Consider the following 25,209-nt stretch of genomic DNA (forward strand, 5'->3'; position numbering starts at 1 on the left):
AGCAAGAAAGAACAGGATCAAGAAACTCTCGGAAAACTCAATCATACAACTGGTGGAGAAGAGAAGCTTTGGTTATGAAGAATCAGAGTGAACCAAGTCAACAATCACTGCTACAGCTTCAACTGAACAATATCAAATGCAATTGTACCAGCCAAGGGGGGTACCAGGTGTTCCATATCCACAGCCAGTTTCTGGACAGACACAGAATTGGAGAGGAAGAGGACGAGAAGGCTTAGAAGGAGGAGGAAGATTTCAGCTACACTTCCAGCAACTTTCAGAAGACTGTTATAATTATGGACAGGTTGGTCACTTTACCTGTGAGTGCAATGGGCCAGGAGGAAACAACAGAGAACATTTTTAAGGAAGATACAGGGGCCATTCAAGATCACCTGTTCTCCAGGTGAACCCTAAGGATTCTAGAGTGCCTAGAAGATACGAAGGGGGGTGTTTGCTGATAGCACTGATTAGAGAAGAAGAGAAAATATCTAACAATTGAAGTAAAACCAGAGGACTATGAGAAGTGATAGTGTATAGTGTAAAAGCTTTTATCTGTGTTGAGCCTAAAAGAGGTTAAACATCTCACTATGTAAAATTAACTAATTAGGATAGGGATTTGAGGTAGTAAAACAGTTAATTACTCTTTACTCTTAGGGAACCAATTGAGCTCTGCTATAAAAATCAAAGAGAAATTAAAATAGACATACTAATATTTAAAAAATATACCTATTGCATTGTTGGGAAGAGATGCATTGTTTAAATTGAATTTTACAATAAGATGTACACTAAACGGCTGTCTGGTAGAAGATTTTAAAAAGTAGGGTTTTTGGGAATCATATTTGCTTAAACAGATAATATCATAGGAAGGATGATAATCTATTAGACTGCCTATTAGACAATCTGTCTGGAAAATAAAGTTAAAAGGGGTGACTGTTATTCTGGGTTACATTCTTACACCAAGGGATTTCAGGCTAGGCTAAAAGGTGTTTGGTCGTTTGCCAAGTCTGTGTGTAAAGAAGTCAGAAGCAGGTGGGGACTTTCCCAATCACATATTCTAAAATTTGGTGGTAAAGGGATTTTGTGAATAAATCAGTGGAAAAAGGTTTTTAAAGGTTAGGAGAAAAGATTAGATTAAAATAAGTTAGGAGAACTAGGTTGAAGGAACTCTAAGACAGTAAGCTAAGTTTCAAAGTTAGTAGTAAGAGAGAGAACAGTGGGGAAGGACATTTTAGAGTTTAGTGGGAAGATATGGTAGGAGTTTAGATCTGTTAGGAGCAGATGCATTGAGAAAGTATGTGTTGCTGAATGATAAGAGAAGATTGAGGGTGATTGAGTATCTATATTTACAGTTCCAGCAGGGAGATCAAGGTAATTGTAGGGGTATTTTTATAATCAAAAGTTTGAAAGTCAGGGATTAGAGGTAGGACTGAGAGTGGAAAAAGTGACACTAGTGGTGATAGATGGAAGTACAAGCAAAGACTTCAAAGCTTTGGGGAAAATGGATGATGTAAAAATAAGGACATTAACACGTCAGTCTATCAAAACAACAGTGAGAAGCAATTTAACTCTTTCAACATTGATAGTTATTGAAGCCATAAATATATCGCATTTGATTATAAGGGAACCAATAGCTCCAGCACCAATTTTAGAGGAAAATACTGTTTTTGGGGTTAGGATGGGGACGTTCCTCCCACATGGAGAGATAATTATGGAGAAGAAGTATTGTTATCAGGACCAGGAGTAGAACCTGCTGCACCTAGTCAAAGGAGGTATAGTTTGTACAACGATATGAAGTGGAAGAGGGTTATGAGTGATTGTTCATTCATTTTGCGTAATGTTACAGAGAAAGATCAGGGAGAATATATGTGTACTTATCTAGTGCAAGCATTAAAATTTGGTCCGGTTAAGAATTATTGGTTAAAAGGCTATGTAATTCATAAAGTAACGCTTATGATGGAAGATTTGAAGTCTGTTGAAGTTTCCACAGTCACCAAAGGAGTTCAGGAAGAATATGTTACAGTAGTCACTCCAACAGTAAATAATACACATAGGATATGGGTAGCTTTCGCACTAGAAATAATTAAGGTTGATACATCAACTAAATCAACTACTTTAATGGTAACTTTGGAAGGGATTAATGATACGATGGCAATAGCAAATGTAGGAAGTATGACACCGACAACAACTTTTCTGAAATTAAAGGGGGTCGCAAGAAGGACTCAGGGGTTTATGTTACGGATGGAGAGTGCTGTCAATGATAGTACGAATAGGGTTAAAATAGGAGAGCAGATAGTAGTAGAGAACAATATAGATTCATCTGAAATAGTGATATTATCATGGAGGTACAGGATGAGGTCTTTGATTTTAATGACAGACAAGGAGAGGTATCTGATCAGTACCGCTCGTTAGGGAAGAGAGAAACTATATGCATGTGGTTTGATTCTTCTGTTGTGAAAGTTAAAGATGGATGGGCAGGTAGGAATCTTTGGTTCCAGCGGTTAATTCATTCTGTAAGATCAGTGAGGAATCTTGAGGGTCCATGTCTGTTGAGAATTCCAGCACCAAACATTTTAGAGACGGTCGCTCGACCTCTATCAAGTGTGTGTCAGTCTTATGCGTTGTTATGACTGTGGTATCAGCAACAGTCAGTAACAGATAAAATAATGTCGTTGTCAAAACATTTGTTTAAGCCTAGGTTTAGGTGGTATTGGGTTAAGTGAATTAACTTGTGTGCATTTGTTAGATGGGAAGAAAAATCAGGTAACAGCAAACCCTGAAGCATTTGAGGTGTAACCATTGAGGGCTAAAAGTTGTTTGTTCTAATAAAACATATGATGTAAAGGGTATGTTCATGGGAATATCAGATTGTGATGATTATATGATGACTTTGGATAAGCATGAACATAAGATTAGAGATGACAAATATAATGTAACTTTTTTATGTACCAGTTAGTAAGAAGAGCAGGACTTTGATGGTAAAAGATTAGCTTTTGCCTGACAATGTGACTATGGGGAATTTTAGAGATATTTGGAGGGTTTGTGGTGATGAAGTATATATTCTTACCCTATGGATGGATAGGATGTTCTTACATGTCAACGTTGAAGCTTCCATATGAGGTTTCTACCATTAAAAGAGGGGTACCACCGGACACAGATAAATCTAGGGTTGGAAATAGGATGAAAAGAGACATGGAGACATGTCATAGATTTATCCTTCAATGATAGGCTTGAAGACTAAGGGAGAAGGGGGGACTTTTTCCATGGTATGGTGTAACATTTGTGAAGATCATATTGATAATGTTAGTTATACTTTGAGTCCAGATAGTTCAGATATTATCACTAGGGTTATATTTGCATTGAAGAATATAAGGGATGCATTTGGTAGATCTGAAGGAGCGGAAGTCAGCGAAGACTTGGTTGCAAGATCAGGTAGGCCCAGTAGGGGCAGTGATGGTTCAGATTTTAGTTGCAGCTTTGATAGCACTGTGTGTGAGGTTTGTAATTTGTTACTGACCTTTGAGAAAGCTATGATATTGAGATAGGTTGGAGAGTGATGCCTGGAGACAACACTCAGATGCCGGTGTTGACTGTTCCTGATCTGGATGAAGATGGACAAGTAGAACTGGATGGATAAATATCCTTTTTGATTATTTGATCATTTTTCAATTATTTTTTTCAAAATTAGGGTGATTTTAGTATGATTTTATGAATCAAAGGGGGGAAATGGTTAATGTGATTCATACATCATTTATATATCATTTCTATATTCTTAGTTGATATTGATGTTTAATTTGAAAGTGTTGTTTTGCAAAAGATACTGTTTGGTCTTTTCTTTTCTTTCAGAAGCATTTGGGGGAACATGTGGAGATTGAAATACTCAAACAAGGACAATATGAAGGGACAATATGAAAGGACAATATGACTGGAGGAGATGAAACAAGGAGGGTGTGGCCGATTCCATCATCAACAATCCATTGGAAGTCGAGACTACGGGGAGATGAAGTGTAGTGGACTACATTCCAGTGTCTGCAATGAAATATAGACATATTTGATGTGTAATACATAATTGTGTCATATTCTTAGGTATTAAGTTTTGTAGAGTGATGTTTGATGTTATTGAATACATGTGAGGATCTTAGATGTTTTTGTTTATTTCGGTGATGCTTAGGGACAGGGAGTCTAGGCAGGGAGAGGTCCACTGTAGGGTCCAATGGGTTGACCAGCCTTAGAGTGGATATTTTTTTGGATAGGATTTTGTTTGCAGGGGCTTACATGTGTATTTAATTGCATCATAGTTTCAAATGCATTTACATTGTTTATGAGTTTATCTGGAGTACCGAGGTGGTTGCCTGGGGCAGAGGGACCGTGAGAGAATTTTACTGTCTTGATTGATGGATGAATTTGGAACGAAGGTTGCCGGACAGTTTTTCGCTCTTACACTCCATAAAGATTTGTTCATATTTCATAGTAATGTATACACACTTCATAAACAGTTATTCATATTTCATAGAAAGGTATATACACTCTAGAGAATAATGTTTTTTGGTTTAATGTTAAAGATACTCAATAAGATAAATTGTCACTTGTCATAATCCTATTCTGTTTGTTTTCGAGACTGTTTAGTCTCGAAGGGGGGAAATGACGTGTATTGGGATTATGCCTTTGTTAAATGTTTTTCTTGAAGAAATGGAATGTTGTTTATGTTAGGTCAGATGTAGCCGTTTGGAGGGTGACGCCCCAGGGGAGACTGGTGATTGGCCAGAAGAGGGAGCCACCCATCTTTTTGCATTGTTTATAAATAGGGGCTAGACAAAGAAAGGGCAGAACGGCCATTGCAATCTGGGACGCCGTTCTCCGGATGTCATGACATCTGTCACTTATGCTGAAGCTTGTGATATGAATAAACCTTATGATCCAAGTTCAGTATGAGCGGACTCCTTTGTTCATCAGCAATAATTGCCACCATTCACCCGATACGACAAGGTTTTAAAAATAGGTTATATTTGACTCAATGTTCTATGACGTACACTAAGGCATTGTTGGCAGAATAGATGGATGCAGTTCAATGCATGATTAATATAATTCACCAATACATTTCTTGGTAGTCCAAAAAATATTGCTATCAGGTTGTAAATCACAGCTGGCCTGATACATTGTTTTCTGCCTCCATTCGGGATGCACTGTTTCAGTTTCAATGACTCAATGTTCCAGACAAAAATGGACGAATGTAACTAAGGCTGGGAATGTCAATACAATCAAACTAGCAAGGGCAATGATCACAAGTCAGTCATAACGTGGCTAATAGGCTAGCATATCTATTTATGTAGCAAGCTAAAAACATGGAACCTAACGTTAGCTAGATAGCTAGCTAGCTAATAAAAAAGTAATAGTTAGTCAAGAATGCTCTAGATAACATGTAAACAGCCTAACCAGCTCTGCTACGGTGAGTAAAATGGTCAGAGTGAGATGTTCTCTCATTTGTGTCTGGAAGTAGCTAGCAAGCTAGCCAACTTTAGCCAGTCAACTTGGGTGCTTGGTTGGGACAAGCATGCATTGGCAGGCAAGCTGCAGAAGGACAAGGAGGCAACAATTCCCCATCGTTTATCAGTGCAATTTTGACGGCCAACTAGCTGAAAAAGTTTGAGAGGGTTTATCTAATGTTCCTTCATTAGATTTTAGCTAATCTTGCTCTGGCTAGCATTAGTTATTGATCTTGTTGTTGTTGTTGCTGTGCATAACTGAGGGAGAGAGAGCCTACCTTTTCATGGTTGTTTGATCAATAGGACTGTACATTTCCCAAATGTAAGAGGACTCCCGTGGTGTTTACATATTTGCAGAAATCCATTCAGGTGTGACTATTGGCAAATGCGTTCTAATGATCTAATGTTGCGCTGTTGCAACTGCCAGTAAACACACAGTCCAGTTCAAAGTGAATGATGGCAGGCCCGTGTGGCAAATTGCTTGTTTGTATAAAGGTCTACTGTAGCTCTGATTGGGTATAGCGCACCAGTCTGTGTAGACCCCGGTCCTGGACAAGACAGATGTTTTTATTTGGTTTTATTTACTGCAGTGTCTATTAATTGTCCAAACGCACAGCCGCTTTCCCACTCTATATTACTATAGAATTTTCACAAACGCTTTAGTATACGTAATTCCCAAACATTCTAAGAATTTATGAAAATGTGAAAATGACCATATCTATGTGGTCGAAAATGTTTTAAAAAGTGTCATATTGTCCCTGGAGGTGTATATGAACAGATTTTTATAAGATTTCATGTTGCTAAAATGCTTTCAGTTCCACTTTAAATGCAACAATGTTTCACTCACATAAGTTATTATCAAAGAGATGGCTAACAACTTCAAGCGCGCTACAATAAAAAACAAAGTTCCACTCACCAGATGATGATCATTTGAAACTTAACTTGAAAAGGGAGAAGCTAACAAATTAGCAACAACATCCTCTTTGATAACACCTGCTGCAGCTGCTGCAAACCTGCCGACAACAAAAGCTAGCTAGACCGTGTGAAAACTACTGATGGCTATTTCGCAGTGACCTGTTGGCCTTCAAGAAGGCAGAAGTTTCCATAAGTTTTTGTAAAAACGGTCCCACACATTAAGTCAAAATATGATTGGTTGATTCCACTGTCACTCCAAAGATTTGCCCTAATGCAGTTGAATGGCAGATGCCTGCTGCTGATGGCCTAGCCAATGGCTGATTTAGCTAGCTAGATTTATCCCCCCAGAGACAGCAAAGAAAAATTCTGATTGGATCTTTTTTTCTCTTCAGTGTTAACCCTTTCCTTTCCAACAAAAATTGAAGAGATTATATCAGAACATAATTGAAAATAATAAAATAATAATCATTTTTATTATTATTATTATTATTTTATAAATCCTTAGCCCTTCTCTGAAGGCGTAGAAGGCCCATTGTTCCCCACTGTGTTTGGGTTAGTAATCATTTGTAGAGTGTCTCTATTTTCCCTCAGCATGCATTTTTTCACTATTCTGAATGTCTAAAGAATCCATTTGTTGTTCTGAAATATGAACACAGAAATACTGGACATTTCAAATCAAATCAAATCAAATCAAATTGTATTTGTCACATGCGCCGAAAACAACAGGTGTAGACCTTAAAGTGAAATGCTTACTTACAAGCCCTTAACCAACAATGCGGGGGGTATGCTCTACCCTCTGTAGTGCCTTGCGGTCGGAGGCCGAGCAGTTGCCATACCAGCGACCGGGAGACCCATGGGGCGGCGCACAATTGGCCCAGCGTCATCCAGGGTAGGGGAGGGAATGGCCGGCAGGGATGTAGCTCAGTTGGTAGAGCATGGCGTTTGCAACGCTAGGGTTGTGGGTTCGATTCCCACGGGGGGTATGAAAAATAAAAATAAATAACGTATGCACTAACTGTAAGTCGCTCTGGATAAGAGCGTCTGCTAAATTACTAAAATGTAAATGTAAATGATGCAACCAGTCAGGATGCTCTTGATGGTGCAGCTGTAGAACCATTTGAGGATCTGAAGACCCATGTCAAATCTTTTCAGTTTCCTTAGGTACGATTCAATAGGTTTTGTCATGCCCTCTTCATGACTGTCTTGGTGTGCTTGGACCATGTTAGTTTGTTGGTGATGTGGACACCAAGGAACTTGAAGTTCTCAACCTGCTCCACTACAGCCCCGTCGATGACAATGGGGGCGTGCTCGGTCCTCTTCTTTTCCTGTAGTCCACAATCATCTCTTTTGTCTTGATCACGTTGAAGGAGAGGTTGTTGTCCTAGCACCACACAGCCAGGTCTCTGAACTCCTCCCTATAGGCTGTCTCGTCGTTGTCGGTGATCAGGCCTACCACTGTTGTGTCGTTGGCATAGTTGATGGTGTTAGAGTCGTGCCTGGCCATGCAGTCATGGGTGAACAGGGAGTACAGGAGTGGACTGAGCACGCACCCCTGAGGGGCCCCTGTATTGAGGATCAGCGTGGCAGATGTGTTGTTACCTACCCTTACCACCTGGGGGGCGGCCCGTCAGGAAGTCCAGGATCCAGTTGCAGAGGGAGGTGTTTAGTCCTAGGGTCCTTAGCTTAGTGATGAGCTTTGAGGGCACTATGGTGTTGAATGCTGAGCTGTAGTCAATGAATAGCATTCTCACATAGGTGTTGCTTTTGTCCAGGTGTGAAAGGGCAGTGTGGAGCGCAATAGAGATTGCATCATCTGTGGATCTGTTGGGGCGGTATGCAAATTGGAGTGAGTCTAGGGTTTCTGGGATAATGGTGTTGATGTGAGCCATGACCTTACTTACTCACATCGGCTACGGAGAGCGTGATCACACAGTCGTCCGGAACAGCTGATGCTCTCATGCATGTTTCAGTGTTACTTGCCTCGAAGCGAGCATAGAAGTAATTTAGCTCGTCTGGTAGGCTCGTGTTACTGGGCAGCTCGCGGCTGTGCTTCCCTTTGTAGTCTGTAATAGTTTGCAAGCCCTGCCACATCTGACGAGCGTCGGAGCCGGTGTAGTACGATTCAATCTTTTGAACTCTTATTATGGTGGTGATTTGACAAAATTACAATCATGGTCTTGAATTGGACTCACATTTTTCTGGTCTCGGTCTTGACTCGGTCTCGGACCCCTTGACCCCCTCCCGGTCTCGGTCTTGACTCAGTCTCGACCCCCTCTGGTCTTGGTCTTGAATCGGTCTTGCTTTAGGTGGTCTCGAACACAACACTGGTAAGTCATGTAGTATTTTATAGTAAACTGTAGTATTTGTTATGTTGGATAGGATGAAATCTATTTTATAAGAGCGATCAAGAGAGATTTAGTGAGACTCGACTTTGAATTGTTTAAAGCTCGGACTGAAAATGAAATCCAGGCAACCTGAATACCACTGAAGTTTGTTGTGGGCAGAGAATATTTTCTTCCCTCTTCGAAGGGCAATATGAAGTAGAATATTGAAGAGATGTCATATGAGGTTTGGGTTAAGCCCAGGGAGAGGTAAACAAAAGTGTGTATTTGGGCCCATAGATAAACTCCTTTGAAGTCTTCTTAATATATATATTTTTTATAATCAAACACAAAACCACAACCCCCATATAAACAAAGAAGAAAGTAAAGTTGAATTCATCAAGCTCTTGCTGGTACAATCAACATTGGGTTCTTGTAATTCACAAAGGCCCTTTCTTATGCATGCCTTTCCTCCTCACTTCTCAGTAGTTGGTATTCAGACTTACCTTATGAAGGTGCATAACGGGCTTTGCAGGCGTGGTTCTCTTGCACGTGCTGAATAAATGTAATTCAACCACTGAAAACCCTCCCACTTGCTGGCCAACAGATTTTCTCGTGAAGTTTTCATTCCATAGGGTTTTCAGTACATTTATCTTAAGCCATCCCTTTAAATACGGTGTACCTTTTAGTTTGAATTTTGTCGACACTCAATAGAATATATAGAGAGAACGGTCCAGAATATTAGGGATCAGTGAAAGAAAGCCATCTAAATATCTGCATATTTTTCTCCATTTCAGCACCGATTGGTAGATTAAAAAATACTCTGATATTGTACACTATTTAGGGTTAGGAAAGTATTTAAAAACATAAAAAACAGGTTTGGAGAGCCTTTATGCATGAAAGAAAGAAAACGGTAGTTTGATTCATTCAGAAAATTGCCACATTCAATTCTTGAAACCATGGTAATGTTGGAAGATTAGTGTACATATAATTATAATAGGGAGAATAGTGTACAATTGCCTGCACTAACCATGGATCTGTGGGATGACACAGCCAAGTATTGCACCATGCATCACGATCAAACTGTTATGGCTTGGTCTGCGATCCGCTCCATAACTACATCAACTGTTACTAATTATCCCCTGACCTTATTTATGGTTTCCTTGCGCGTAAAGATGGTGGAATTATTAGGGAATTAATTCAAGGTCAGAATATGGCATATCTGTAGACACACCTCGGCCACACCTTCATTTATTCCATCTCCACCCAAAACGAATAGCAGGTGAGTAGCACACTATTCTCATGTTTAAGTTCAAGGTCAGAATACGCAGAGAGAAAAGTGCATAAAAAGAGAATTATGTTCCATTTACGCGCACTTAACTGGGGTCTGAATCGGGCCCAAAGTGACTGCCTGTTCACTGTGTTATTTAGAATTGCAATTGGATTTGAAACAGAAGTGATTTCCTTCCAAATAGATTTCTCTCTCCCAGAACAATTTAGAGAGAATCTGGCGATGGCGTAGAATGCATGTCACTCCAATAAGTTAATATAGAAATAGTGTCACTCAAGCGTGGATATATTGTGTTAAACACACTTTTATTGTTTGGGTGCCTAATGAAACAGTGTCACCATTCATTTAGGGAGGGAGAAAGAGTAAATGGTCACATAAAAAAATATAAAATTAACAATGAAAATGGTAACCCAGGGAAGGTCTGGTTCCCCGTGGCAACAACGACGTACAATTGAGACAGTGTCCAGACCCAGACGTATATGTGTTTGGTTTGCACGTTTCCACAGTCTATTATAATCTCAAACGATGAAGTCCTTTTTTTTTTATTTACTAGCCATGCATACAGTTGACAATTCCACATGTGTTGAATCAGTGTCTTCATAGGAGCTGGCACTTTCCATACAAAATATTTACACTACCGTTAATTATAATTGTTATTCATCATCATCATCATCATTAATATTATTAGCCTACTATGAATTTCAATATCAATACTCTGAATACATAAAGAGTGGGATGTTGAGAAAACGTCGCATCCCATTTCATTGTGATACCCAATCAGTAGAGAATGATGAGTGATGGCATCTTCATTCTAAATGTTACCCATTCCTGAAAATAAGACAGTTTCTAGAGACAGAGTCTGTTGAGATATTCAAACACTGAAAGTCCTCCTTGTCCCATCCGAATGAAACTGTTACAATATTCAGGAATCTGTTGTCAGAACCTCCTGAAACCAAAACAAATCACAGGATATGTGACAGACACCTCTGCTACACTTATCATAACATCTCCAAAAGGAGAACATTGTTTCAAGAAGTTTCAAGAATGACACTGACTTTTCCACCATTTTCTTTCCATTCCTCAAAACAAATAAAAAGGAAACAAGAGAAAAGAAAATGGAGGCGCTTTCAAGTCACCTCTTTGGTTCTGCCCTAGTGATGAGTAAAAAAAATAAACGTCCCCTTGGATGAAGGTAGGTAGGCCCTCTCTTTTCCTGCACAGGTAAACCTAGTACACGAATCAATTACTCATCAATGTTTCAAACAAGTTGATCAGAGGGATTATCTCCTCTTGGGTCTGTGCAGTCGCTATCTGCCGCTCTGTTCTGTCATGGTAACTTAAAATGGAGAAAGAACGCTCCAGCTTGATGTGCTCAGAGAAACTGGGTCATATCAACAAAACCAAAACAATGTAAAATAAACATATTACCGAAGCCGAACGCAGAAAACATAAAGACTACAAAACCTGTAATTCCGCACGGACGACTCAAGACATATTTTTTTTAACCGCCAGAGAAAACAGGATAACATAAGGCGAGTGCACTTTCCTTTAGGGGTTTTGTCAATTTCTCTTGCGCAAATGCTTTGCATTCCTCATTCCATTCTATTAATTATTAACATATAATTATTATCAATTACATCATGACTGATTTTATGCACCAATTAGTTAAAATCCACCACAGTTCTACCATGAGTTTATTAATCATCCATGTTGTTGGTGTGAGTATTATCTTCCTGTATGCAGACTTCCTCTCTCCCCTGTCCGCCTGGCGTCCCCTAAGCGCTGGGGCTATTGTATATTGCAGGAGGAGCAGCATGGGTCATCCTTGTCTGGCTGGGCGGCGTAGTCCATCTGCCGAACGATCTCGGCGAACAGTTCGTCCACCATGGTTTTGCTCTTGGCCGAGGTCTCCATGAAGGGGCAGCCCCACTCCTCGGCCAGAGCCTGGCCCTCGCTGGCCGACACCTCCCTCTCACTCTCCAGGTCCACCTTGTTCCCCACCAGGATCACTGGGACCTTCTCGTACCTGCAGACGGCACACACAAACAGATGGAGAAAATGATTAGAAACCATCTTGTGACATGAATATATGGACAGTCACTGACTGTCAAGGCAGATCGGAATGAGACACGAGGAGATGTGATTTGCTAAAATGTTAAACTGAGATTTAGAGGTGCCGTGTACTCCATGAAGAGCTGACTAGTTTCGCAGCCCTTGTGTTTTAACTGTACCTGACGTCCTCTCTGCACTCTCCTAAATTTACAGTTAATAGGCATAATTGCAATCTAGAATGAAAGCTTCACTGGCACATCAAGATGTTGTCAATAAATCATGTCATCCATAAATAATTACATTAAATCCATGTGGCACATTTTCCTGAAATATACAGTGTATTCGGAAAGTATTCAGACCCTTCCCTTTTTCCACTTTTTGTTACGTTACAGCCTTATTCTAAAATTGATTAAATAAATAAGAATCCTCATCAATCTACACACAATACCCCATAATGACAAAGCGAAAACAGGTTTTTAGAACTGTTTGCTAATGTATTCAAAATAAAAAACAATGTTTTACTACTGAAATACCTTACTTACATAAGTATTCAGACCCTTTGATTTGAGACTCGAAATTGAGCTCAGGTGCATCCTGTTTCCATTGATCATCTTTGAGATGATTCCACAACTTGATTGGAGTCCACCTGTGGTAAATTCAATTGATTGGACATGATTTGGAGAGGCACACACCTGTCTATATAAGGTCCCACAGTTGACAGTGCATGTCAGAGCAAAAACCAAGGCATGAGTTTGAAGGAATTGTGCGTAGAGCTCTGGGACAGGATTGTGTCGAGGCACAGATCTGGGGAAGGGTACCAATACACAGTGGCCGCCGTCATTCTTAAATGGAAGAAGTTTGGAACCACCAAGACTCTTCCTAGAGCTGGCCGCCCAGCCAAACTGAGCAATCAGGGGAGAAGGGCCTTGGTCAGGGAGGTGACCAAGAACCCGATGGTCACTCTGACAGAGCTCCAGAGTTCCTCTGTGGAGATGGGAGAAATTTCCAGAAGGACAACCATCTCTGCAGCACTCCACCAATCAGGCCTTTATGGTAGAGTGGCCAGACGGAAGCCACTCCTCAGTAAAAGGCACATGACAGCCCGCTTGGAGTTTGCCAAAAGGCACCTAAAGGACTCTCAGACCATGAGAAACAAGATTCTCTGATCTGATGAAACCAAGATTGAACACTTTGGCCTGAATGCCAAGCGTCACGTCTGGAGGAAACATTGCACCATCCCTACGGTGAAGCATGGTGGTGGCAGCATCATGCTGTGGGTATGTTTTTCAGTGGCAGGGACTGGGAGACTAGTCAGGATCGAGGGAAAGATGAACGGAGCAAAGTACAGAGAGATCCTTTATTTTTACTTTTTACCCCTTTTTCTCCCCAATTCCGTGATATCAAATTGGTAGTTACAGTCTTGCAACTCCCGTACGGACTCGGGAGAGGCGAAGGTCGAGAGCCATGCTTCCTCCAAAACACGACCTGTACAACTGGCGACCGAAGTCAGCGTGCATGTGCCTGGCCCGACACAAGGAGTCGCTGGAGCGTGATGGACAAGGACATCCCGACCGGCCAAACCCTCCCCTAACCTGGACGACGCTGGGCAAATTGTGCCCCGCCTCATGGGTCTCCCGGTCGCAGCTGGCTGCGTCACAGCCTGGGATCGAAACAGAGAGATCCTTGATGAAAACCTGCTCTAGAGTACTCAGGACCTCAGACTGGGGCGAAGGTTCACCTTCCAACAGGACAACGACCCTAAGCCAACGAACCACACAGCCAAGACAATGCACGAGTGGCTTCGGGACAAGTCTCTGAATGTCCTTGAGTGGTCCAACCAGAGCCCGGACTTGAACCAGATCTAACATCTCTGGAGACCTGAAAATCGATGTGCAGTGACGCTCCCCATCCAACCTGACAGAGCTTGAGAGGATCTGCAGAGAAGAATGGGAGAAACTCCCCAAATACAGGTGTGCCAAGCTTTTAGCGTCACACCCAAGAAGACTCGAGGCTGTAATCGCTGCCAAAGGTGCTTCAACAAAGTACTGAGTAAAGGGTCTGAATACTTATGTAAATGTCATATTTCAGTTTTGTATTTGTAGTAAATTTGCAAAAATGTAGAAAAACCTGTTTTTGCTTTGCCATTATGGGGTATTGTGTGTAGATTGATGAGGAATAAGGCTGTAACGTAACAACATGTGGAAAAGTCAAGGGGTCTGAATACCTTCCGAATGCACTGTATAATCTAAAAGGCCTGGGAATCACAGTTCTAAGAGGTGGCTTGCTGAGGAAGAAATCTATACTGCCCACATGCTATATTCCTATTACTATGAGTGACAACTCGAGTACTTAACAAGCCCAGCAGTCAACAGGAAGTGGGAAAAATCACCCACAATCCCTTAGGGGCAGGAAGAGGCCATAATCTGGTGAGCTTTAAACTCTCCTCCAAATTGGTTGAGTGCTCCCACTGAGGAACTGGGCTACTTGCACGAGGGCCAGAAAGACATTGTTACATCATATTTTTAATGAAGGACCTTAAGTCTTCAACGTTTTATAATACTAACACTCTCAATGAAGAGTACCACAAATATTTAACGGACATGATTCAAAATGTCTCCATCTTATTGATCAATGCAAAGAATCAGTTTTATTGACAACATTTCAGAAAATTGGAGACATGCCATGAGGAGTTGCTGATATTGGCGTGGTGCATCCAAGGAATTAGGAAACTCTATTTCGGATACATCACAGAGAATAAAGCCTCTGCTTTTATTTATTATCTGCAAGTAGGAGCTCTCTCACTAGTGATAATATTAACCAGAACACACCCGCTATGAACCCCACTCAGAACGCCTCTCTTCTCATGTTATTGAGCACAAACAGATCACAGGAGAATCATGCTCCTTGACACCTTTCAGCATCAAAGGTTAGCCTCCCTGTATGAAATATTCATGCCTCTAAATTATTTAACGCTATTTGACAGGAAAAAACACTCGTCCTTGATTGCTATGGTAACAGGTACACAAGGACACTCATAGTGTTGGAGACTGGAGAGATAGAGAGAATCAATGACTAATACTTTCTTAAGTAGAGGAATCTGAGCTTCTCATGAGGGCCATGGTCTGCAGGTTCCGGTGCTAAATAAGCTTAATCTGGCAAAGAATAAGGAGCTCAATTTTTTTAGTGATCCAATTGACATTTTAGTCATTTAGCAGACACTCTTATCCAGAGCGACTTACAGTTAGTGAGTGCATACATTTTTCATACTGGCCCCCCGTGGGAAACGAACCCACAACCCTTGCGTTGCAAGCGCCATGCTCTACCAACTGAGCTACAGGAGGGCCAATTGGATCTAGTCCTGAATATATTATCTAGAATTAACTCTAATCTCTGCCATCCCCATTCTGTGGGCAAGCCAAGAACTACAGGGATAAAACAGTAGACTTCAGGGGTCTGTGAGCTACCGTGTGTGACTATGAAGCACAATACAGTGGGCTACCTGCTAGCCAGCCACCACACATCTTGTTACAGTACAGCTGGAAAACAATAGCCTTTTGAACCCAAAACGTACAGTCCATCTATTGTTCAAACAGCTGAAACAGGTGTCGACTGAGAAAAAATAGCATTGATAGCATTCCTAACTCTCAGGTCTCTCTTGAAAAATAGATTTTTATCTCAATGAGAAAAACCTGTATAAATAAAGGTTAGCAATGCTATTTTGGAACACATCTTTGTGGCGACAGTAAAAATATGCAGTCAAACTATACACTCCCTCTCCGTGTTCATTGAGAGGCCCTAATCATAGTGGTGGGTGTGTGGAATGGAGGGCCGTGCCGGGCCAGGCTCTGCCTCTGTGGTGGCTGTACCCGTTAAGAGAAAACCCACATTGGGCACAGGTAATGATGGTCCCCTGCAGGGGTGGGCGTTTCTATTCTAAACAGGGCTGTGGTTGCGGGGCCATCGCTATTAGCCCTTGCTCATATGGAGGCCTGGGGCTGTCATCACGAGCTCACATACTGCCTAGCCACCTCCAATTACAACCTGCTCTCCACACATTCATGGGAAGGCATGTCCTGAAGAACCCTGTGGCTCAGGGAACATGGATAACAGTGGGATGGGAGTGTGTGTTTATGCTAGAGCATGTGTGCGTTAGTGTGTGCACAGAGACAAGAGCAAAATTAGCACTATTTGGTAAGGGATTGAGCCTGGCTCTAAGACTCAGTGAGCTCTAATGGAAAATGATTTCTGATCCTCTGAAGAGCTTATAACACAACCTCTGTCCTCTGTGCTATTGTCACAGCTGTCTGCTTCTCAGCGCTCTGAAATGAAAATGAAATTCTATAGCAATGGCACTCACTGTAAAATCCACATGAAAACCACCCCAAAGAACCCCAGATGATCATGATGGATGATCAGCTAGAGAGGAGAGCAGTGACGGGAGAGAAGAAGTCAAATGAAAACATATCCTGCCATCCATTCCATACATTAACATAATGACAGACTTGATAGGCTACCTAACTGTCTCATGGCAGAACAGCCACTCCGAGGAGGAGTGCAGGCAGCACAAAGAAAAAACTTGTCATCTGGCGCCAAAGGGGGAGAGGGGCTATAAATAGCTGTAATAACAGAGGGGAAACCTGCAATCCCAGGAGGTGTGTGAGGACGGCTGCCACGGATACCAGAGCTTCACAGGGACTTAGCATGAAGGGTGTTGGGCACAATGGCCACTCTGGGTCTGGGCCAGGTGCTGGGTGCAGGCAGTGAGGATGGGGGTGGGCAGAAAAGGTCCAGGGTAGCTTATTCTTATTCCTCTACTGAGGTTTGAGCCCGTCGTTATGCATTCTCCACTCGGAAGTCGTGAGCAGTAGTCATCAACACACATAAACGGCCCAGCATGCCAACATTCCACATACCCTCCCACTGTCTGTATGTCTGCCTGTCTGTCTGTCTGTCAGTCTGACTACATGCATGTGGCTGAAACACTCTCGCTGCAAAACACCCAGCGCAGTTCTCCCAGACACCCCTATTTATAATGCATGATGCATCCACCGATATAGGCCTGGGCCTAGGGAAGCATGGTGGGAGCTGCCTGGTGGTCTCTGGGTCCGGCCGCTGGGTTTATCGGGCCCTAGCTGAGCGACAGCCAGCCAGCCTGGCCTACATGGTGAAAAGGGCCAGCCAGGTCCCTGCACAGTGAGATGGAGTCTGTCCTGAGTCTCCTGTACCTCAGGCTGACTGTGTTTATGTGTCTCAGTGAGTCCACACAGTGGTGCCCTGCTGAGGAGTGGGTCTGACTGGAGCTGACTCAGGAGGCTGGATAAAGCTGAGTCAAGGGTACAAATGAGCTCCACCACAGTCCAGGGGAGAGGACTTTTAAATACATCTCCAGCTCCTGATCCCAGAAAGGCTGTATCGCACTAATGTCGGGATGTGCCAAAAAGATCCCTCTGCTATTTGGGAGGATGACTCATAAATGACAAAAGCAGACAACAGCTGAGATATTACTTTGGGCTCCTTGAAACAATCTCCTTGGATCCTTCCAACTGTCTCAAGGTAGCAAGAGGATATCCACGCCTTCCTGTTTCCTGTAAACCTCTGATACTATTCTCAGAATATGACAAGACGAGTTTGTCAAAAACGGGAGATGTTCCAGTTAGAAATGAAGCGAGTGACAAATGCTAGACATGCATTATTGTCATTGCTAGATTGGAGATATTAGACGGCCCACTTATGCCCTGTCTGCAGACTGCAGTTTTATGGGTGATTTTGTGCTTTTCTTCAGAAGACAGAAATACACCCACATTAGGCCCCCTCAAACATTCGGTCATGGTCTGATGAATGAGCTTGTTCCTCTTCCTGGAGGTTTAGAATAGCAAAATCAGAGGGAAAATAAATAAACCAAACACTCCTACAAATTACATAAAATATCTAATTTAATCAACATCACCAAATCTGAAATGTTACTGACTGTGTTTAATTTGAAATCTGTTTTTACTCCCCCCCATGCTGGCTGAAGAGAGGGGAGAAGAGAAGCACAGGAGCTAAGATTAGATTGGTCTAATTTATGGGATTTATAAATAGAAACTGTGGCTCAGAGTGACACAGTCAGTCAGTTTCAACCCCTCTTCCCTGACCTCTGGGTCTACATGAAGATTACAGTGGCTCACGCTATGGAGCATGAGCCCATGTACATCATAATAAAAGTAAATGAAGCTTTCTTCAGCTATCCATGGGATGGATCACCTGGACATAATAATAATAATAATAATAATAATAATAAATTGCATGCACATGAAGCTTTCCTACATCATATATCTAGTATCACCCATTTACCACAAATAGTGGTAGGATAACCTTCTGTAATTGTAAATTGTCACCAATAAAACGTCCTCATCGTCGCTCTATCACTTCTTTTCAGGATACATAGAAATATAAGCATTTGTGACTTAAAACAACAGAAAGAAGAAATGTGTGCTTGAGGCTGCTTGTTTCTCTGCTGCTCTTGTAATTGCATGTTATTTTCTCTCCCCCTCAGTCATCATCAACAATAGCAGCTTAAGCATCAAACATTAATGTCACTCTTAACAACAGTGCAATCACGTATATCGTCACTCTACTACACAATGTAGACTGCGTCATTCTTTTCGATTGCCTTGCCATTTTTCGCTCCGAGTAGCTCTGCTTTATGATGCTCAAGCCATGCTTAGACAAATAGACAAAGTAAGAGTATCCTGCATAAGTATTTATAAAGGCCCTGCTCCACTTGATCTGGGTGAAACAAATATGTGGGTGGTGTTGACAGGGGGAACATTGACAGGGCTATTGAAATTCACATGAAAGCGATGAATCTGTGGATTTTTTACAAGTTAACTTTTTATCAAATAGGATCTTCCTCCATCTAATCACACGGGTGTTATAGAAATATGCAGCCTGCAGGACAGAATTCATGGCATGTTGGTCTGTGACTGAGCCAGGGCTTTGACAATAACATAAAGATAAAGACCAAAGTAATTCACCCGAATGCTGTGCAAGGAGAAATTAGGACTAGGCTTGGGACGTATACCGTCAATACCGTTGACACTATTTTTAGCTACTTTTTAAGTAAATACCTGCAGTCAACTTGTGCAATATGTTAAGAGATAAAGAAGATCGCATTTTTCATTTCACCTGTCACATAATTTGTCATTATGAAGCTTACTAGTAGTACCCAGTCACATGATGTTTGTTTACAAGCACACAACAACGAGACAGGAGCCTTGTAAATCACTCACTGTTGTGCAGCACAGGCCAGGTGATCTAGTTACAGTATGTAATTTACAACTAAATGTTTGCCAGCTAGATATCTTATAACTATTAAGTTAACTGTCTAAAATGTGCTAAATGCTCTGCAGTTGTGCTTTTGGTTGGCTAATTTAGTAGCTAGTTAGCTATCTAGCTAAGTGGTTAGCTTCTTCCAAAATCAAGCTTCGCTTGGCGGTAACAGCAGAGAATCCCCTCCTGGATCAAGAGCCTTGCTGGCTGATATTTGTTTTGTGCGTGCAGCAAACTGTGAGTAGCATTTTCATTGTTACTTGTATAACTTTATGAGCTGGGATGTCTGTCCTCGTTATCATCTAGTTAGCATTCTCTATGGGATTTTACATGTTCTTGTTAGCATTGCTAATCATCGGATTACAAAGGCTCAGTGGGGTTTGAAAATAGCGTCCATTGTGTTCAGTGCCGGTATTACCGAACATCCCGGTATGGCACAAAGTCAGTATGAAGGTATGACAATCTGGATACCGCTCAAGCCTAATTAGGACACTATTGGACAACCATATACCCAAGATCATTTTAACCAATCGACATTCGGCACATGGCAAACTCCTTTAAGGTTGACTTGATTGGTATGTTCTGCAGTACTAGATCACTGCACCATAGGATAAGTCCTGCCTTCCACCATGAAAATACTGTGAGAACTACAATAACCTTATGTGATAGTCTCATTCTGACCCTGTGACCATAACATAGGCTAAGTCCACTGGCTGACAATGGAAAGAAGTACAACATCACCCAGAAGGTAAATGATCCCTGTTCCTCCTCCTTTACCATGCTTTACATCATATCTGGGTGCACTAGCACGTCCTGTGCCACCCGTCAGCCGGCATCACCTGTGCATGGCTAACTGTTGCTGAAGCAAGGTGATGAGCCCCCCAGCGGGCATGGAGGGGCAGGGTGCGAGTGAAGCTAATAATTTGCCCCCATGGCCTCTGTTAATGCAGCCCTGTGCCACTGACAGGTGGCAGACACTGATGAGCACTGACAAGGCTCGGGACGGGCGCGACACACACCAGCGCCTCTGACTTGGGCGGGCGCCGGGACAGCTCCTGTGTGAGACAGTGACGAGGACAGGAGAGGCTAAGTGAACAGCAGTGACAGCTGCATAATCCACAGGGCAGCGTCGAGCCCTGGAGGAGAGACATTGGGCATGGGGCCTCCTTGGCCATGGGGTCCTGAGGAGAAGTCAAGGCTGCTGGCTGGGCTATGCGCCAGAGCCCCATTCCATTTTCACCCCTCTGCAGGTTGGGAGGGTGTGGTGACATTAACAGTGCCCTAGAATGTATTTTAATATACTTTCCACTCTTATTAATACAGTCATATATATTGTTATACTCTTCAGTACAACAACTGACTGACTGACTGCTCTAAATCATTCAACTTGACTCTTCGACAGCATTATCTTCCATTACAAAATGATGGTAAATTTCCTAGTTTACTGCTTGGATCTGAATGTAAGTGTACACAGCTCTAGTGTAAACCACTGGTAGAATGTAAGCTTGTAAACATTTACCTAAGTGAAGAGTAGGATGTTTTTGACCCTAAACAAAGAGTGGACAGTCAACACCATCTGTGGATACGATGCTCTTCTTTTTAGTGGTGCCGTCATACAAGCAGATAGATATCATCAGAGGAAGCCATGGTAAAAGCTAAATGGCCATGGTCCGGTCTAGACAACCCAGCACCCCAACTTAACCTCTACTGTATAAACATTTACTGTAAACACACTGTTCAACTCTAGAGAACATGGTTCCCATGCTCTTCTCTTCAAACTGTTTGGGACAGGAGAGATTTAGTCAACACAGGGTCACCACAATCTCAGAGATAGGACTGGAGGACATCGCACTATCCCATCAACCGTAACTCCATACATGTGTTTTCGCTACACTTTACTGTTGTTAAACCTGTGCAAATACCCAGTAACAACATTGTATTAACATGTTGTTGTTGCTTAGTAATGGAGAACAGAGGTTTTTGTTACACAAGAAGAAATGTAATGTAATTACAAAGTCATAACATGTTGATACATTTGTAATTACAGCGTGACTACACACTGTATAGGGGCAACTATCATGCAAAGTGTTTGTTGTGATTTATTGTACATGTGGCCATAAATGTGCATTGTCTTTGTTCCTGTGGGGCTGTGATGGGGTATTGGAGTGTCTGACAGTAGAATAGGTAACATGGGTGCCTAAAGGCATCCGCATGCTCTCCAGCTGAAACAGTTCGGAAGAGTTCGTGCATATATTATGACGACATTTTGTGACATTTTTGTTCGTTTTGGACTTCGGTTAGGGGTTTTTCGGCTGTTCGGGCACACAGCATTTTTTCTGGATGCAAGCCAAAGACTGTAGACGAAGTGTACGCCCCTTAGTCGGAGATTGGTCAACAGTAGGGATTCTTCAATAAAGTCTTTGTTGTCATTCAACGAGAGATGACTCGTTTTCATGCACGTTTTCATTGAGAAATACTGCACGAAACATCTTAGATGTAAAATTGCGTGACTAAGATCTCCTTGGAAAAAACGTCCAAATGAATGACAGAGTTCTTGAGTTATCTTAGATTAGTTCTGACTGTTTTGAGGAAGTGTATACTGGCTATGGCGTCTCAAAAATGGACAAACTGTACAGCTTTTTTCTTGTTTTTCAAGTGAAGGTCTTTAAAGAGAGTATGCGAGCATACTCGTTCGCATGCTGAAGCCTTTAGGGAGGTGACACCAGACTTGAGGAGAGAGGAGGCAGTCCCTGGGTGTGTGTCTGATTCCACACACCACAGCTGGGCCACACCTGGTGCACACACACACCCATACACACACTAGGGGATGACGCCCTGCCAGCTAGGTAGCCTCCCTCCCCTCCAGATTCCCTCACACACCTCTCCCTGTACTCACATCTTTATGGGGGAAACACATGCTGACCTCATTCTTTCATCTGGAGTCATACATTTATGTGAATGGTTTTAAATGCAATCCAAACACCAAGCGATCGAGAATTTATTGAAACAAACACACACCAAGATAGCCAGGAAAAGGAACTTATGAATTGGTAAGATAGCCAGGAAAAAGAAAAACTGAATTGGTAATGGAAAATGATGATAGTAAATATTGGAGAGAATGCAATTTCAGCTACAGATAATTGTATTTACTAGAAATCAGATCACTTGAGACCATGTTCATATGGAATGACTGATGGCGCTGTATAACATGTCAATGGGAGGATCCAACTGAAAAGTTGAGGAGTAATTTGGTAGTTTTGTGTTGTTAATCTATTTCTCCATTGTGATGTTTCTCAGTGAGCAGAGAGCTGTGTCTCTTTGTAGCTCATCAGACTCCCTCCATTCACCCTGGCAGATACACTGACACCTCCAACGAGTGATGAACCCACACTGTAACAGCTCAGTGCATGCTGGATTCCCACTTCACATCAACTCTAGAAGAGGGAGACACGAACATGTGAATGTAGCCCAGGTTTGATGATAATATAGTATTGATATGGCGGAGCGCATTTGTATAGGGTCTTAACCAGGTCACCAGGTCTTGAGTGTGAATGACTCATTCATGTTGTCACTTTTGAAGTCTGCCACAAATTAGGCCACTGCACACTCAACCTTATTGAATTACTTTGGTAAGCTTAGGGGTAACCGAGTCCTCTGGGTAGCATGTCACATTGTTGTAACATGATTATAAACATGTTAGGACAATGTTAGGACAATGAGACATGCGGCCACTAAAGATGACCTCATGTCTGGAGCATCCCTATTATAACAGTGCTTATCATACCTATGATTCCTGTTTGTTTTGGTTATTTTTTCTTTACAAACAGATTGCATGTTTCTAATTAAAAACATCACTTCCTCTCTTCAGAAACCGGCTTCTCAGTGTGCTCCTCCAAATTTAGCAACTCCTGCCAACCCCCCTTGCTTTAGCTGTATTTTGAGGGTTTGTCTGTCTGTTAGAATCAGACTTCTGCTTCTCTCTGCAGTGTCACTGGAGCTGTGAATCCTGGGTATTCAAGCTGTCTGTTTCACTGGGGTTGCAGCATCTAGGCTCAGCCAGCATACAGTCTTGTGGACAGCCCATCAAACACACAGAGCAGAGCTGCATCCAAGGTAGCCAGAGAGACAGACACTATCTCTCCACTGTAATAAGTGCAGGGGAAACTGGTCTCAGATCTATTGATGGACAAGGCCTGGTGTGTCTAACTGAGGAGAAATAGCACCATGGCCTTGAAACTAAAATGGCTGTAGAGCTATTGGCAAAAATAGCAGATGACCAACCAACCATATGTCTCCTACCATGCAAAATAAGAAAAAGGCATGCAGTAAAGACAACGCTAAATATATAATTTATAATGTTTGAAGAACCCAGTTGCATTGCCTTTAGAGAGATGGATATTGTCTAGTGTTGGATGATACAGGACCACGGATAGATTTAGCATTAGTAGACCTATGCAGGGTCAGACTGCTTTAATAGGCTAGAGTAGGCAGTATGCCTGTGTGTTGTGTATCATCACAGGCCACATCCTCAAAATGAGTGTTATTTGAGTGTATACTCTGCACAAAGGTGGTTCTTCATAGATTGTGTAGTGGGCCTACCATTAGAGAGCGATTATGTTTTCTGTCAATGGGCTATATGATAGGAGTCAGATTAGATAGATTAGACATGGGAAAATGCAAGCAGGCATTGTCATCCATGTCTATGCATGTTTACAATGAGACGTTGCACAGTTCTGACATAGGCCTACTGTAGGCCTTCCATAATACACGGATTTGATCCCAAATCACCCACCTTTTCACTCTGATGATCTGGTCCCTCATGGGCTTGATATCTTGGAAGCTCTGCTGGTTGACAAGACTGTAGACCAGTATGAAGCCTTGGCCATTTTTTATGTAAAGGTCCCGCATGGATGCGAACTGTTCGGTACCAGCAGTGTCAAGAATCTCCAGAACAGAGGGTGAGGAATCCACCTCGATTTCTTTGCGGTAAAAATCTTCTATGGTCGGGTCGTACTTCTCAATAAACGTCCCGGTCACAAACTGAACAGTGAGGGCGGATTTCCCGACCCCACCGCTGCCGAGGACCACCACTTTGTACTCGCGCATTGCTCCCTTGTTAGTTGATGATTTCAAGAGATTGTCGAAAGCTATCACTCTCCGCGCGACATAGAATAAAATATATCCGTGCAAATGGCATTCATTCGTGTCCCATTTTGAACGGATATAAAAAATACAGCCTTGCTTACCACCGCTCAGCAATGGCAAATAAAAAGCTGAGCACAAAGACTCGCTGCCCGAAGATGGATTTCATTGTAGAAATTCCCACAGGCACACCAGACATTGATTACTAGGCTATGCGCATCGAAACGATTGCAATTTAAAAATGTGCATTAAAAGGTATCAAAACGCTAGACAATGTGAAACGTGTGGTTTTTCATCTGCTTAGCTCACCATTCTATGCATCATTAAAAAAAAAAAAAACTTGCTCCAGCAAAGACATTGGAGAAAAAACAGGACGGTTCTTGATGGATTCTGGAAGAAGACTTGCGCATTTTATCTCAACAAATGTTGATAAATAAATAAATACAATTTTAAGAGTTAGGCCTATTAATATAAGTTTCGTTGCTTTTTAACCATCTCTCTCATCTCCCCGTTCCTTAAGCGTTCACGAATACAATCCTGGCCGCCATACTCTCGGGTGGAGACCCACCGCCGCCTTGTAATCAACCAGTCCCCTCTCGGTTTCCGTACCAACGAAAATGAGACGGGTCTTTCCACTCGACAGATGTGCAAAGAGTCCAATGGCTACCTATATTTGATGTTAACCTCACTCATGACTATC

At 42.1% G+C, this 25,209-nt stretch overlaps 1 protein-coding gene across 1 annotated transcript; it reads right to left on the reverse strand.

The window, feature by feature from the left end:
• Nucleotides 1-10,288: 10,288 nt before the first annotated feature.
• On the reverse strand, nt 10,289-24,667 carry LOC121536749 (ras-related protein Rap-2a). The gene is made up of 2 exons (XM_041844261.2): nt 24,160-24,667; nt 10,289-12,030 (listed from the first exon to the last, which is right to left on the reverse strand). The coding sequence occupies exons 1-2, from the start codon at nt 24,471-24,473 to the stop codon at nt 11,793-11,795; spliced, it is 552 nt and encodes a 183-aa protein (XP_041700195.1). The 5' UTR covers nt 24,474-24,667; the 3' UTR covers nt 10,289-11,792.
• Between the last annotated feature and the right edge of the window lie 542 nt (nt 24,668-25,209).

Source organism: Coregonus clupeaformis, chromosome 23, assembly GCF_020615455.1.
Source record: "Coregonus clupeaformis isolate EN_2021a chromosome 23, ASM2061545v1, whole genome shotgun sequence".
Taxonomy (NCBI): Eukaryota; Metazoa; Chordata; class Actinopteri; order Salmoniformes; family Salmonidae; genus Coregonus; species Coregonus clupeaformis.